The sequence below is a fragment of the Vidua macroura genome, chromosome 6 (genome assembly GCF_024509145.1).
Source record: "Vidua macroura isolate BioBank_ID:100142 chromosome 6, ASM2450914v1, whole genome shotgun sequence".
NCBI classification, from domain to species: Eukaryota; Metazoa; Chordata; class Aves; order Passeriformes; family Viduidae; genus Vidua; species Vidua macroura.
In genome coordinates, this window is record NC_071576.1 from 15,768,845 (window position 1) to 15,783,965 (window position 15,121).

Sequence of the window (15,121 nt, forward strand, 5' to 3'; positions counted from 1 at the left end):
GGAGAAAACCCCACCCAGACAGAAAATACACATGTAGGTTGCACTTCGCGCCCACGGGCGCCCTGCCGGGCATGTGGACATCCGTGTGGAGAGGGGAGCATGAGGTGAGGCAGCGGCCATGGGCACAACACTATGGCGAGGGAGGCAGGCCTGGGCGCTAGCGGGGTCGGTTCCTAGGCACGGTGCTTCTGCTCGGCTTAACTGCTCTTAGATGAGGAAATGAACGCGCGGTGGGAGGGATGGAGGGACGGACGGAGGGACGGACGGAGGAGGGTGGCGGCGCCGCTTCCGCCGGCACGGGAGCGCCGGGGCCCTCAGCCTCGCCTCAGCTCGTGCAGCTTGTGGGCGACGCGCTCCAGCTCAGCCTCGATGGCAGCCAGGCTCTCCAGCTCCTGGTCCTGCAACAAAAGCCCAGGACAGTCAGTGGCCACAGGTGGGCAGCCCTCGCCCCCCACAGCTACAGAGAGCCTTGCCTGGGGCACGAGCACAACCTTGTCCTGCCCCATCCCTTCAGCCTGCATTTGTCTCTCTGTCTCTCGTGTGCACAACACTGATTACTTCTGCCCTAATGTTTAATTACTGCTGCTAATGCAGTGATGCAGCTGGCATCCTTCCCCCGCACCCTGCGTGCAGGGCAGCCCCCAACGGGGCTCTGCCTCCAGAACAGGGGGTTGGAGGGAATGGCTGCTGGGGAGCCAGGGCAGGCTCTGCCAAACAGCACTGGGTGCCAGCACTGAGTCAGTGGCATCAAACCAGGATGGGCACCGCTGCCTGCCACCTTCGGGAAGTGCAGCATGTGCCCTGCCCATGCAGTGGACAGCGGTGTCCCCTCTCCCCAACCTGCCCTCCACTAGCAGAAGATACTTTTCCTGGGGAAATAGTGACTGAGGAAGACATCAGTTCAAAGGCTCAAGCTGCCCATCACTTGGTCTTTCTATCCTGGCTCTTGTGTTTCTATGCTGTCACCTGCAGCTGCTTTATTTAGCGCAGGTACTCATGCCTGACTGCATGGCTTTGCCTGAGTTCAGGTCATATCCAGCTGGCCCTGCCTTGCTGCCAGCCCCAGCCCTGCCTGTCCCTCACAGCCGTGGTCACCTGGGCTCTCTGCAGACCATGTCCTCAGCGTAGCAGCAGCAGGCTCTATGTGAGCAAACTTTGTGCTGTACATTTTCCCACTGGCAGAGCTGAGGTGACAGCCCCTCTCCTGTGTGGAGGGAGCAAAGCCTCACTGTTGCCTTCAGCAGCTGCAAACCACAGATTTGACACTGAGCCACTGCACTGCATGTGGCTGGTGTGACAGAAGTAAAGGAAGTATGAAAAAAATGGGATTGTTTTCTCTTCCTGAGCTATTTTCCTGAACAGGGAAAAAAGTCACCCTGCCTCTCCAATGAGCTCTTGGCTCAGCCCCTGGGAAAGCCCTGGCTAGAGTAGGGTGCCAGCAGCTCAGGGTGCCTTCAAGCACCCAGGGTGCCCAAGCAGCTGTTCCATTTTGTTTGAAGTGGGTCAAGGAGCAGCTGGCTGAGCTCACCTTGCTGGAGAACTTGGGATGCAACTGGAGCCCCCAGAAAGGGAGAAAAATTAAATTCTCTACAACACCCAGAGAGAGCTTGGTCAGGCCCAAGCCATTGCCTGTGTGCTCTGGCTTGCATCTGCCTGGTCCCACATGCTGAGCCCTGGAAAGTGCAGGGGACAGCCCTCTCAGCCCATATCTGTACCCATGCTGGTCTCACTGGCCAAGCCACACAGTCCCATGGCCCAAAAATGAAGAGAGGCACAGGACAGCAGCCAGAGCTTGTGCCTTCCCTCACTGCTGTGTGCCTGGCCTTCCTCACTGACTCCCAGAGGCCCTGATCTAGTTTAAAAGGCCAACCAAACAAAAAAAGTCTTGTTGCAGCTGTAAATACAGCAGTTTTGCAGCCTCAGCAACCTCTTTTCCAATCCCCATTTGGAGACTGAGTCTGCCACATTGCAGACAAGGTGCACCCCAGAGCCACTCGCAGGGGCAGGTGGGGTGCAGCCTCCCTGGGGGAGAGATGTGGGATGTGAGCAGTGGTGGGAGGCAGATGGGACAGCCCACCCCCCTGCACCCCTGCTTTGAGCTGAAATGTTTGGCTTTGCTTTGAACCAATACAACTGGAGATGCTCTCATGGGGGGGATGCTGATGGACAATTTTAGGCCAATGGTTTGGCACATAACTGAGGCAAGAAGGGTGTTTTGGAGGCAAGAGAACCAACTGGCTTCACTCACCCAGTGCTCCACTCTGTTCCCAGGCACCTGATCATGGCCTGTCCAGGCTCACAAAGCCCAAGCCAAGCCCCACTGCCCAGTTCCCTGTATTATCCCAAATCCGCCAATGTGCCTGGAGCTGGGCCTCAGCACAAAGGTGAACCCACCAGCAGTTCCTGGCTGCTGGGGATGTGCTATTACTTAGCATCACTCAAGGTATCAAGGAAGGAGGTCTCCGACACTGGAAGCCTGGTTCAGATGTATTTCTGTATCTGTCCACCATTTCCACTCCAATACCTCAGGTTTCTCACCACAGCTGCACCCCTGATTTATCTCTGTAGGAAGTCTGACATTACTCACTCCATCCCTGAGACAGGGAAAGCATTCCTTTTGACTTGGAAGGGCTTTGGGACACAAGGACTACCCCTAGGCTCCAGTTATAGCTCTGGTCACTATGTCTGGCCAGTGCAGAAGTCCTGTCACTGGAGACATGACTCTGGGGGGCAGGGAATGCTTTTGCACTAGTCACGAAAACAAGGACAAAAACCAAAGGCACAGCCAGGTGCAAACTTCAATAATACCTGAGGCTGAATGACTAGAAGTTCACTAAGCATCAACTTAATGCCTCAGAGGACCACTGCTGGCTAGGTTAATGCCAGTATACCATCCACATCTCCAAGTGTACTTTGGATAACTGGGTGGGGTTTATTCTTAAGCCTGTGAACAAACCTCTGTTCTCCTGTTAGCGCTGCCTTCCTCATCCTTCTTTTCTTCAGGCATGGGAGCAAGGGGAAAGCCTCCTTCACTACTGTCTTCCTTCGAGTGGTGCTTCCATGACCTTCTCACATCTTCCTCTGGACTACTGAAGGCATACTTGCGGGACCTAAATGTCTTTTTCATGGACCTGTCTGGGTCTTCCTCACTATCATTTTCCTCCCTGCGTTTCTTTGATGTCAGCTGCTTGGCCAGCTCATCCATTTTGTTCCACCTCTTGGTGTCTTCCCACTCCCTGGAGGACTCCTCCTCCATCTCATCACTTTTGGCATCCCTGGGCTGAAAGGTGTCCTCTTCTCCCTGCATCTCCTCATCCTCCAGGTGATGCCTTCCTCCTCTCAGTGCCCGGGGCTGCTCTTCGTCTTCCTCTTCCTCATCCTCTTCAGAGCTCCGCACATCTTTTCCAAATCCCAGCTCATCATCATTATCTGAAAGAGCATTAAACAGAGCAGTGAACACAACTGTTAACCTGTTTAAGGTCTACATTTGAACTGAGCCTTCAGTGGTGATGCCAGATTTCTTGACTTAAGCCTGCTTTCCCAAGATTCTGGAAATACCCACTCTCACGTTGCCATGTCAGTAATGGGGCTTGAAGGCAGCAGTGAAAACCCCTGTAGGAAGCTTAGGGAAGAATGACTTGTCCCCAGGATCTATGAGCACTGAGCAGCAAGGCAGCTGCAGGGCCTGTGTTACCTGCTGTGCATCGGCCTGTGTGTCTGATGTTTGTGGTGGGGTCGGGGTGGCTGCTGGCCGGTGTGCTTCTGTAAATCCAGTAAGTACCTGCCTCAACTTTTTGGCTTTGAAGCCTCTCACCCATCTGTCTCAGTGCCCTCAGCTCACCCCCGGAAGGTATCAGTGCAGTCTGGGATACGTACTGTCACCGCCCTGCATCTCCTCAGCCTCCTCGTCCTCCTCAGCCAAATCGAGTGACCTCTCTGCTTCAGTAGGGTCCTCCTCTGCAGCTTCATCGCCATCATCCTCCCGCTCCACATGCTCCCCTGCTACCTCCTTGCTGTGCTCCTGACCCTGCCTGGATGGCTCTTCTCCCTCATCCTCAAGCTCCAGGCTGTCCCTGGAACCTCTGGGCTCCTCCTCTTCATCCCCTTGCTGCTGCTGCTCATCCTCACTGAAATGTTTGCCAATGTGGTTGTCCAAAACTTCATTTCGATGGGCATCCTCTGTATCCCTGATGTCATTGCTCTCAGCTTCCTCCTGATCCTCTTTCTCAACTGGGTTGGTATCCCATAGCCTGGGTTCCCTCTCCTCCAGGCTTTTTTCCTCCTCTCTTGAGTCTTCATTTTGCTGGGTCTTCTGTGCTGCCAGCTCAGCCAGGGACCCTGTGGGCTGCTCCTCTTCAGGGTGCTCCCCTGCAACATCTACAGAGGGAGAAACAAGATGAAACATCTCTGCTGAGAGCTCATTTCACAACCAGCAAAGGCCAAGAATTTCTTGGGGAACTTCAGCCCCACTCAGCAATCTGCTTAGCCAGCCCATGGATCCTTTTGCAAGTCACTTCAGCATATGTTTGCATTCAAGCAAGGCAGCATTCTCTCTGGTGCCTGTGCTCCTGGAGAGACTTACAAGGCTGAAGTTAAACATATGCTGAAGTGTTTTGCTGCAGCACAGTCCTCATCACCATCTCTTGAGATGCCAGCCACGAACTCACCCTGCATGAAACCAGACTGCATGTAAAATTAAATTATTTAGGAGTGTAATACAGCACTTGCACAGCTCTCCCTGCTCTGAGTGCTGCACTCATATCACATCCTTATTTCTCCCACCAGGCTGAAGAGGCAGCCAGCCCTATTCACAGGGTGCTGGAAGGAGGAGGGGTGTCTCTGCTTCTGCAAAGGAACTACTCAGCAGGAGCTTAATCTGGGCTGAGTATTTGCTCTTGCTCAAGGGAGACTGGCCACTTTTAACACTATTAGCTGGAGAAAACATTTGCAAAAGAAAGTATGGAAGTTTAAAAGACTGAGAGATATGGAAAGGTAAGTGCAGCCCCAAGGAGGGCTGAGGAGTGTGCCAGAATGAAAGGGTGCAGAGAGCTGGTCACACAAGGCTGGTGGCCACCTGTGACACCATGCTGGTGTCACTAGACTGTCAGTGGGCCTGGTTGGCCCATGTGCCACATTTCATCTTCACTTCATCTTCCTTCATCTCCACACTGCCAGAGCAAGAGTTTCAGGTGTGTCTTGGCAGTAGAGAGGTGCAGTGCCACCATCCTACCTGTTGGATTTTAGCGGTGCTGGCTGCAGCAGCAGCAGCCCCTGCGGGTGTCACTCCTCATTGCTCTAAGTCTGTCTGTCTGTGACACCAGTCTAGTTTTGGACTGGTGTCACAGCAGTGCTGTGCTGCTGTGGGCCAGCCATGTGCCCCAGAGCTGCTTGAGACCCTCTTTGGGCACCCAGCTGCTGCTGGACAAGGAGTCACATCACCCCACATTTGCATTGTATCTTCCTGACAAGGAAAAGGGAAGCTAAACTGCCTGTCAGTAGTAAGGCCAGAGAAACACTGACAAGGGGAAATCCCAGCTGAAGGTGACCTTTCCAAGATAGAGGTGTTTTATGTGGATGTATGCACTGTGTGTATTTCAATTTTCCCTTCAGAGACTCATTACTTAATATCTTAGATACCTGGAAACAAGGGTGACAGGCAAAAATCCAGATCACCCTTGCCTGTATCACTGACTCTTTCAGTGTGGGATTTCCCCGGCTGTGACTTATTTTAAGTGTTATAAGTGAGTGAAAGTGTCAGCAGCAGGGTGGAAAAGCCAGTATCACTTTAGTAACTTGACCATCAGCAGTTACTATAGCTCAGAGACTATGTGTTTGAGCTGGTAAATAAGAACAAAGAAAACACCAGGTTGCTTGTGTGTGTCAGCAGCAGCATCAAAGAAAAGAGAAGCAGATGGACATATCAAGGCTGTTTGGAAGAAGATCCTTTTTTACAGCCTGACCTGGATTTCCCGGGGGTGGAGGCTGACACTGACCTCTCTGCTTGTTCTTGTTGTTCTGACTTTCAAGGACTTCGGAAAGTTCATCTTCAAAGCCACTATTTTTCTTCTGCTGCTGAGTTCTCTCATTGGCACCTGTGTCAAGTAACAAAAGGTAGGGAAAGGCAACAATCCCTTCTGTGTTTCAGAAAGGAGAGGTAGGAAAATAGTTCTGTGCCCCTTATGTTTGCTACAGTGGAAAAATCTACCTGGGAGCTGGGAGGAGTGAGACTGGAGGGTATGTGAATCAATTGCAGTAACAAAACCACAATCAAAAACATCATCTGCAGGAAAGAAAATGGTCTCTAGATAGAGACACAGGATTTTCAGTCAAACTAATATGGGTGGTGATCTAGGGAATAAGAGGTGCTGAACTGCAGCACACTGGGGGCAACAAAAGACTTCATCACCAGAGTACTGAAAGACAAAAATTGCCTTCTGCCATATTCTGCCTATGTACCTCTGTTGAGGTGAGCACTGAGAGCTCCTGTATCCTCCAGCCTGGCTGTGGGGGCCCCTCTCCCCTGTGTGCTGGGAGGAAGAAGCAGCATTCATTCCCACTGCAGGGGTAGTCTGGGGCTCTAAGGCCCCGTACCTTAGCTCTGGGATTACGGAGCCTGCTAGAAAAATACAACATCCTGGAGAGAGGTGTCTGAAGGCAGCATGAGCTGGAGGTTAGGCTGCAGCTGTCCTGGCAACCAGCAAGCCAAACAAGCCCTGTCTAACTCAGCTCATGCCCTGCTTCTATGCCTTAATGCAAGAGCAGGAGCCAGTGTGCCAGCCCAGTCCTCTCTAGCCCAGAACTGAATGGTGTGGGCTCTCCAGCCTGAGTAGAGCCAGCTGCACCAGCACAGAGGACACCAAGATTAACACCTTTGCTTTTCCCTTGGTCTACAAGACTGTCCCAACCCCAGTCTCTGTGATCTATAGATTGGATCGCATGTTACCCTGGGACTAAGTGGTGTGATGGGCTCAGGCTGAGGAAAGAGGGGAGTGAGGTGCATTTGTAACAAATCCCTTCTCCTGGACTCCATGCTGAGTGGCACAGCCTGTCTGATATCTGAGTGCTCCTCCTCAAATCCCTGGTGTGCCTGGGCAGCCATATCCCAGCATACTGAAGAGACCATGTCTTCTTTCTTCTGGATCACCAGAACATCAATGGAGTCCATCTGAGGTCACTGAGCATCTGGTCCCTCCACCATCTGGGTAGTGACTAAAATATGGCTTTGGGAGCTGCATGAGACTCCCAACTCTGACTTCCTGAATTTTCTCCCTTCCTTCTCCTCTTGCCTCTGTGGGGCTTCCTTAATCTGAAAGCATTCTGGTAACACTGCCTTCCAGTCATCTCTGTATGTGGCAGATTTGCCACACAGGAGCAGGGCACAGGGATGCCCTAGTCATTGTTTCTCTGGTGATGCCCAGCTGCCCCCTGGTTACCCCAGGGAGGAGTAGGGAAGGCCAGGAGGTGCTCTCCCTGCAGCCTGGGGAGAGCCCTGTTGCGGCCTCGCCTGGACAGAGGGAACTGGACTAGCTCTGAAGTAGCCTTGCCTGGCATCTGCATGTTGGCTCTGGACACCTGAGAATGTCCCTTTTTTCCTTCAACACCCATTGGTACAGCTTCATGGTGCTGCTGCTGCTCCCACATTAACCAGTGAAATTGACCTGCACCTCTCCAAACCAAAGAAACTTGCATTTGAGTTAAGCAAGCCATCAAAAAATACCCATTAGCTCAAGAATATTTCCACTGGGGTCTTAAGGTGCAAGTCTTACTCACTGTTCAGTGGGGCTTCCCTGCTGCCACACGTGGGTTTAGTGCTAGACTCCAGCTGCACAGACAGTGGAAGTTTTCTTGCCTTTCATTCTAGTTTGGGAGCTGGTGATTGTTGAATTAAATTAGTGTTTCCTTTAAGAGTTCTCCCACCTCAAAATGTCTTGAGACTACATCACCACCAAGTTACATTGATAGCTATTGAAATTATCAGATACATATTGGAGTTATTATAAACAAAATTCCTGTCCCCACTGACACAATCTCTACTGAGAATCTTGAAACTACATTTCCTAGAGCATATTTATATGATCTCAAATTAGTATAAAATAAAAAAACAAACACAAAACCAACCAAAAAATAAAACTCTATAAGGGACTACAACAGAAGAAAACAATCTTCCCTATAGTTACATTCCCAAAAAAAATATACTTGGCACTGTACCTTGTGCAGCAATTTCCTGAAGTTCCTTCAATAAGTTTTGGTGGCGAAGGATAGAAATAATTCGCTCATCTGCAACAGGGGAGACTTAGTATAGAAAGTAGTCAAAGCAAACCTCCCCCCAACCCCAGGAAATTTAATAGAACCCCAAATGCCTCTCCTTCATTTTCTCTTTTCTTTCCCTTGGTCTGATTTGCTCTAACATCTCTTAACTGTGTGATTAAGACAACAGGAAGGTCCTATGAAAACCTGGGAGTTTGATGTCACCTAGCACCCCTGTAGCCACAGTGCCAGCAGGAGGCATGGCCTGGGACAAGCAGTGGCTCCATCCCTGCTCCTGAGGCCCAGTACAACCCAGTGGAAGAGGAAGGTGAATGTGTCAGGGACCCTTTGACAGGGGTCCAGAGGCCAGGGCTCAGTTGTTCAGGGCAGGACCAGCCCTACTTGCCAGACTTGCTTTTGCTGATAGCCAGCATTAAGTCTGCAGCAGTACCTCCTCGGAGAGTTTCTAGGCATTCCTCACTGATCGGCAGGGGGTTTGGCTTAGATAAAGTATCAGAGATGACCTCTACAATGCACTTCATCACCTAGAAAGAGACAAAAATACAAATTAAAGAACTGGTGTTTTGTCTTTTGTTCCTACTTGTTACCAAGGCTAAAGTACAGCAGATGAGGGCACAGATCTTCTTGCTTTTCTGGTCAAGCTTGAACTGAATGTTCAGTTCTTGTTTTCCCTTACACAGGAACAGAAGGTACCTCCTGCAACTGAGAAGTGAGGAAATTACACGTGACAATGGAAAGAGCTTCTTCCACATGACACTCAATTCAGCTGAGGATTGCATAGCTTCAGACCATACCAGAGTCTAAGCACATCTGGAGAGTAAAGGATATCTGAATATATACACAGAAAATCCAAAATCATCCTCTTTTAAGTCAATATATTTCAACCTCCATCTCATAAAAGGACTTAATGGGAGGCTGTAGAGAGCAAACAGTGGTCATAGCTATTCAACAGATGACCTTGAAATCTTAAAAGCTCTTCAAACCCTTGCAAAAACATCATAGTTAGATTGAAGCCAGGCATGGAAGGTGAGGTTAGGCAAACTGCTTTCAAACACAGATGAGAAATACTGCTCTCAGGCCCTAGAAAGGACAAGACGCTCTGAAGAAGTGTTTGACCTTGTGCTTTGAGTGTTCAAGCCATCAGTTATAGCCTGGAAGAGCTGTACATGATGACAGGTCATCTGAAAGCAAAGTTTTGACATAGCTTCTCAGACAAGATGAGCTCTGGGCCTACCCTTTCCAGCAGCCCGTTTTGTTGGTGTAAAACCAGGAGCATTATTTATGTAATTTGTCACCTGCACTGACATTGCAGGCATCCTTGCCGTGCCAAGACACACTGCTGGGAGCCCTAGTGTGTGGTCACATAAACCCAAATGATCACACAGGACAGAAACATTCACTACAGTCTGGTGCTGATTAGTAGTGTAGGAATCAGGCTGCTTAGTTCAAAAGGGTGATTTTTTATAATGCAGTCTAGGAAGAATGCAGGGCTCATAATTGCCTGTTGGAAAAAAGAGAGGCTATATTGAAAAAAAGAATACAAGTTAAGCCTTGGAGGCAAAAAAATTCACCCACTGAACCTCTTTCTCCTGATGATTTCAGCAGGCAGCCCTAACAGCCCTGACCTCCCTCACAATTCTCAGGAGAGCAGAGCGCTGTGGCTGAAGTAGAAATTAAACACAAGTCAGCAGTCCCCAGTCATCCACAATGCTGTTCATTCAAGCATTTGGATATATTCACTGGACAGCTGGAATGGGCAAATTCTCACCCTGTGTAAGGAGAGAATTTTGCTTTTGCATATTGCAGCCATAAAATGTTGAACTCTACGCCTTACACAGTTTGAGGGAATTGCCTAATGGATTAAAAATGCTACAGGAAAGCTTAAAAAAAAAAAAAAAAGACAGCAGGGAAATTTCCCTGGTACCATTCTCTTATATCACAAGCAAACCATTAATACTGATTTTAGATGAATTTGAGTCACTCTAAATAGAAAAAAAAAAACAGATTCTGCTATTTTCCTCTCATGTTTCCCAACCTCTGGACCCACTTATTGCAGCAGTATTTGATGCAGCTTCAGAAGTAAAGACTCTCTCAGCATGAGAAGTAAGACTCTGATTCAATGAAATATTCTATTCAAGCTTTTTCAAGACTTCTAGGCTGATCTAAGGTCTTTGTCTGAGCACAAAGAGACACATCACTCACCACAGAAATACATTCAGCTCTGTGGAGGAGCTTTGTAAGGTAATGAAATGAAGAGTTCAGTCATCCCAGAACACTCTCCTTGTCTTTTTTGTTAGAGGAGGTCTTGCAGAGTGAGACTTCAGAAGGTCATGAAACAACAGCCTGCATCAGGAAATGGAGGAGATCCTTTCCAAATGAATGTAATTAATCCAGTGCAGAAACTCATACTGGAATTTTGCCATAGCTATCATCTAACCATGAGCATGTAACTAGATCCTTAAGAGCAGCTCACAATGTCCCTACACAGAAATCTCCAAAGGGTTGTGCCCTTACAAGGACAGACTTCTTCATATTTGAGCTCAGCTATGCCCTTCTAAAATGTATGGTTTTAAGTGAGAAATAGTGTCCTTCAAGCACAAGAGTGGGCAAACACCAGAGATATTGTAAATGCTTTGCTCTTGTTCAGCTCCCTATGGAAAGCCCTTGGTGTAAGGAAAGTCTGACGAGCTATCCAGGAAAGGCCTGCAGGTGCTGACTACCCATTACACAGCCCTGAGCCACCCACAAATGCTGGTGGCACAGAACATGGTGTGTAGGAAGAGCTGCAGTTCTTTTTGCTGTATTCATGTGATGATATCCCTGCCCTAATCTGTTCCATGAGGCCAGGAATTTCTTCCCTGAAATGCTGTGTCTCAGAGGATGGTAAAGGCAGGAATTCCCTAATAGCTCCTTCCAATCGCAGCAAATTCAAAAGAAAGCTGATTTTGCTCTCAGTTAGAGCCTGTGTCAGTGTAATACCCAGGGAAGGGGGGCAGTCTTGGGAAAGTCCTTTCTTGGTGGAAGCATTTCCATAGAGTTACACCAACTGCCACAAAAGTGCCTATTTTACACATAGAATATATTGGGGAATAGACCTCACAGGGAAAATCATATGACTAATGGATTGTCCCATCAGATGCCCACTCTGGCATGGAAAGTTGAAGGGCTAAGTGCCTGTCCCACATCCCCTTCCTCAGCAGCACACAGCCTGAGGAAGGCACCCAGTGTCTCACAGCTCATGGCTCAGTCCCAGCAAGGGCTAAGCAGGCTAAAAGTCTTAACAAAGCCACTGCTCTCCAGCCCAGGCATGTCTCATAGGACACAGGGAGGTGTTACTCATGGCACATGTCCTGCAGGTAGCCTGCAATGGGGCCTGTGGCTGAGACTGGTATCAGTGTGCCCTCCCCTGCTGCTGCCTGGGGAGAAACATTAACATTATGTGGCTAGAAGATTTCATAACACAAAACAGTTCAAGAAGTAAAAGGGAAAAATGCTGGAGTTTCCTTTGTGGACATGAATTTCCAAAGAAATTTTAAATTGGGCAGCCAAGAGATCAGCTCATACGAAAGATGGGGAAGTGGTGGGGTCAGGAAGTCGTGTCTGATGCAGGTAAACACAGGCAAACCCCCCTATCCAAGCATTTAGGAGCCAAAAGGCCGTTGCGAGTGCACATTTGTGAAGCGCAGCTATAAATGTTGGAGGGTGTGACACAGATATGTGCACAAAAGCCTGTAAAGGAGGGCTGGAGAGGTCAGCCAAGTCCTGCACTGCTCATAGCCATCCAGACAGGCTGAGCAGGAGCTGAGGATGGATTAGCAAGCTGAGAGTACCAGTTGCCTATTTTTCCAGAGCATGCATGTTTAAGTAGCACACAAACTCAGATGTATACACCTCCAAACATACACAGTTCCTGAATCACATCTCCCCCCACTCCCCCCTGAGTCACCTCCTGTTGGGAGCTTTGAAAAGCTGAAAGTAGGAGGACTAAGGAGAGTTTTACTCAGCCTCCATCTTCTCTCTAAACAGGCTTGCCTGATCTCTCTGTCACATCCTCTGTCACAAGGGACGTGAATGCCCAGAAGTGAATGCACAAAGGGTAAATTCTGTTAGGAAGGGAGCAGAGATGGATCCTCCTTGAGGGATCTCATGCAAATTCCTGGCACTTCCTCCAAGGTATTTCAGTGGAAGTGGCCCAAAACCAACCACCTAGGTGGAGGTGAAACATCACATCCTTTCTCTTCATTTGACCCTTCCACTAGAGGCTCAGCCTTACCTTAGTGTCGCCTTTATTCATGTCATTTGTCACAGGAAGGGAGACAGCTGTAAGGTAAGTGGAGGAGGGAAAAAAATGAGAACTTGTTATTCATTTCATCTGGAACACAAGCAGAAAACCATTATTCTGCTAAAATGGGAATATTAATTAAATATTAAATGAATTAAAACGGGAGTGGAGAAGAGGGTCATCTCTCTCTAATGGAAGTGGTCCTTGTGTGCAGCTGCTGGATGTGTGCACTGTGCCGGGAAGGGAAGGGAAGGGAAGGGAAGGGAAGGGAAGGGAAGGGAAGGGAAGGGAAGGGAAGGGAAGGGAAGGGAAGGGAAGGGAAGGGAAGGGAAGGGAAGGGAAGGGAAGGGAAGGGAAGGGAAGGGAAGGGAAGGTGCCCAGGCTGGCAGGGCCCGTGCGGCGCTCGGCAGTGACCTTGCGGCGGCCGCTGTCCGCGGTGCTGAAGGGGCCGGGCCGTCCCTGTCCGCGGTGCTGGAGGCGCGGGCGGAGCGGGGCCGGCGGGCGCAGCGCTGCCGAGGGCCCCGGGGGACACGGACCCATCCCAGCCCCACTTACCCGGCACGGCCAGGAGCAGGACGGCGAGCAGTTCTGGCCGGCTCATGGTGCTGGCGGGATGGAGGCAGGGAGAAAGGGGCAGAGGGCGAGACTGTCGTGGCGTGGGGGCTCCAGGCGAGGTGCCGAGGGGAGAGCAGCACGGAGTGTGTGTATCTACGCCAGTGCCCTGGCTGAAGATCCCAGATGGAGCACTGCAGCAACCGGCTCATTTATATAGCTCAGCCCTCGGAAATGGCGTCAGGAGGAAGCCAGCTCCTCCTCTGCCCCCTCCCCTCGCATACAGGCTTCCCATCAGCCTCCATCACTCGCCGGGTGTCGGAGGAGCCCCGACCTGCCCGGCTGCCCGCGCAAGGGTGTCAGGCTCTGGCTGCTCCATCTGCTCACACTCTGCAGCGCAGGAAGGCTGTGAGGTGTGTTTGCAGGGTACCGCTGTTCGGCTCCTCGCCCGACACTGGCAATCTGCAGCACCTCTGCACATGTGCCCTGCCCTATGTACCTGGAGCCAGGCGTGAGGCACCTCATGCGTCCCGGCCAGCATTGCAATCTGTAGATTGTTTTGCCCTCTCAGGGCCCCCTTGTCTTTCACTGATCATGGAAGTTTAGAACAGGTGCTGAAAGTTTTAGATGTCTTTTAAAGACCTCCACTCCAGGGAACTGGTCACCGTGAAAGGGGCTTGCCAATGGACATGGTAAGTCCCAGCAGTTCTATGAAAAGTTTGTTAGAAGGATATTATTTGGGGTAAAGATCAAAGGCTGGGTGCATCTGCTGTTCACCTATAACTCTACAAGGAAAAATTTAATTGGTTGCTACCTTTTGTTCAATGCTTTATAATGCTCTTTAGCAATAGCCTACACTCCAAAGCTGAAGTAATCAAGATTACCTGGCTGCCAGTTTGCATTGACAAGGGAGAGAAAGGAAACAAAAAATTGTGTAATTCTCTTGGTCACAAGCATTTCCATGCTTTTGAAATAATGGCTCTCTATTCTTTGGATGGAGCATCTGTCAGGTCAGCCAGCTGGATTATTTTTTTAAAGTGACTCCAATGCTTCTTTAGGAATAGCAGCTCTGCTACCCCATTCTATTCCTGAAGCAATTTCAGAGGTCACAAAATGCAGGGACTTAGACTAGAAAACAAAATTCAGAAAAATACACCATCTTTCTTCCCCACCCTGCCTCACTCTGATCACTGGGGAGTCCTGCACCCAAGGAATTGGGGAGAATCTAAGAGGTCATCACTTGTCATCTGATCTAAGATGACAAGAACTTTTCTATGAGATTAGGCAGTACAGACTGCACCATTGTTTTCCCTTTCTCTTTCCAGGTGCACATGGAAACATGTTCCCAAATGTCCTTTAATATCTATCTGATTTAAATGCATGCTTCAAAAGACACATTTGGATTGTAAAAGGCCATTCATACCAAATCAGAGCTCCTCTTGTCTGTTGCATTTTCTAGTTAAATGCAGAGAAAAGATGGAAATTGATCTTCTGAACAGTGCTTTGTGGATGGCAGTGATGGATGGTTAAATGTTCATAAGTCTATGAAATGAACACCCATGACAATTCTTGTTCCATGGGGAACCTCCAGGAATAAGGGACATCCTTTCTTTTTGATTATTGTGTTGTTTAGTTTTGGGTGGGGTTTTTTTTTTGTTTTGGTTTTGGTTTTTGGGGTTTTGTTTTTGGGTTTTTTTGGGGGGGTTGTTTTTTTGTTTGTTTGTTTTTTGGTTTTTGTTTTTGTTTTGTTTTTGTTTTGTTTGGGTTTTTTGTTTTGTTTTTTTCTTTTTTTTTTGTTTTTGTTTTTGTTTTTGTTTTTGTTTTTGTTTTTGTTTTTGTTTTGTTTTTTTCCCAGGGTGTGTGTTGTTGAATTATTTACTGGGGAGGAGGGATAGGGCCCTTTTTCTCACTCAGGATACACCAGAGCACACAAGTCTCTGAGTCTGAAAAACTGAGCATTATTAAGCTTGTATATTCCTATGTATTCCTAAGTGAGGAACAGATTGATTTGCTTATCAG

At 49.1% G+C, this 15,121-nt stretch overlaps 1 protein-coding gene across 1 annotated transcript; it reads right to left on the reverse strand.

The window, feature by feature from the left end:
• Positions 1–250: 250 nt before the first annotated feature.
• On the reverse strand, positions 251–13,313 carry CHGA (chromogranin A). The gene is made up of 8 exons (XM_053979223.1): positions 13,106–13,313; positions 12,542–12,588; positions 8,699–8,792; positions 8,209–8,277; positions 5,994–6,092; positions 3,877–4,377; positions 2,957–3,429; positions 251–398 (listed from the first exon to the last, which is right to left on the reverse strand). Exons 1-8 carry the CDS (start codon positions 13,149–13,151, stop codon positions 315–317), a joined length of 1,413 nt encoding a protein of 470 aa, XP_053835198.1. The 5' UTR covers positions 13,152–13,313; the 3' UTR covers positions 251–314.
• Between the last annotated feature and the right edge of the window lie 1,808 nt (positions 13,314–15,121).

What these genes read in the sequence shown, in the direction of transcription:
- CHGA (XM_053979223.1), bottom strand. Translation starts at nt 13,151, where the DNA reads ATGAGCCGGCCAGAACTGCTCGCCGTCCTGCTCCTGGCCGTGCCGG. An exon ending in CCTGCTCCTGGCCGTGCCGG is followed by an intron (nt 12,589 to 13,105) that starts GTAAGTGGGGCT and finishes CTTACCTTACAG; the next exon opens with CTGTCTCCCTTCCTGTGACA. An exon ending in TCAGGAAATTGCTGCACAAG is followed by an intron (nt 6,093 to 8,208) that starts GTACAGTGCCAA and finishes TACTTGACACAG; the next exon opens with GTGCCAATGAGAGAACTCAG.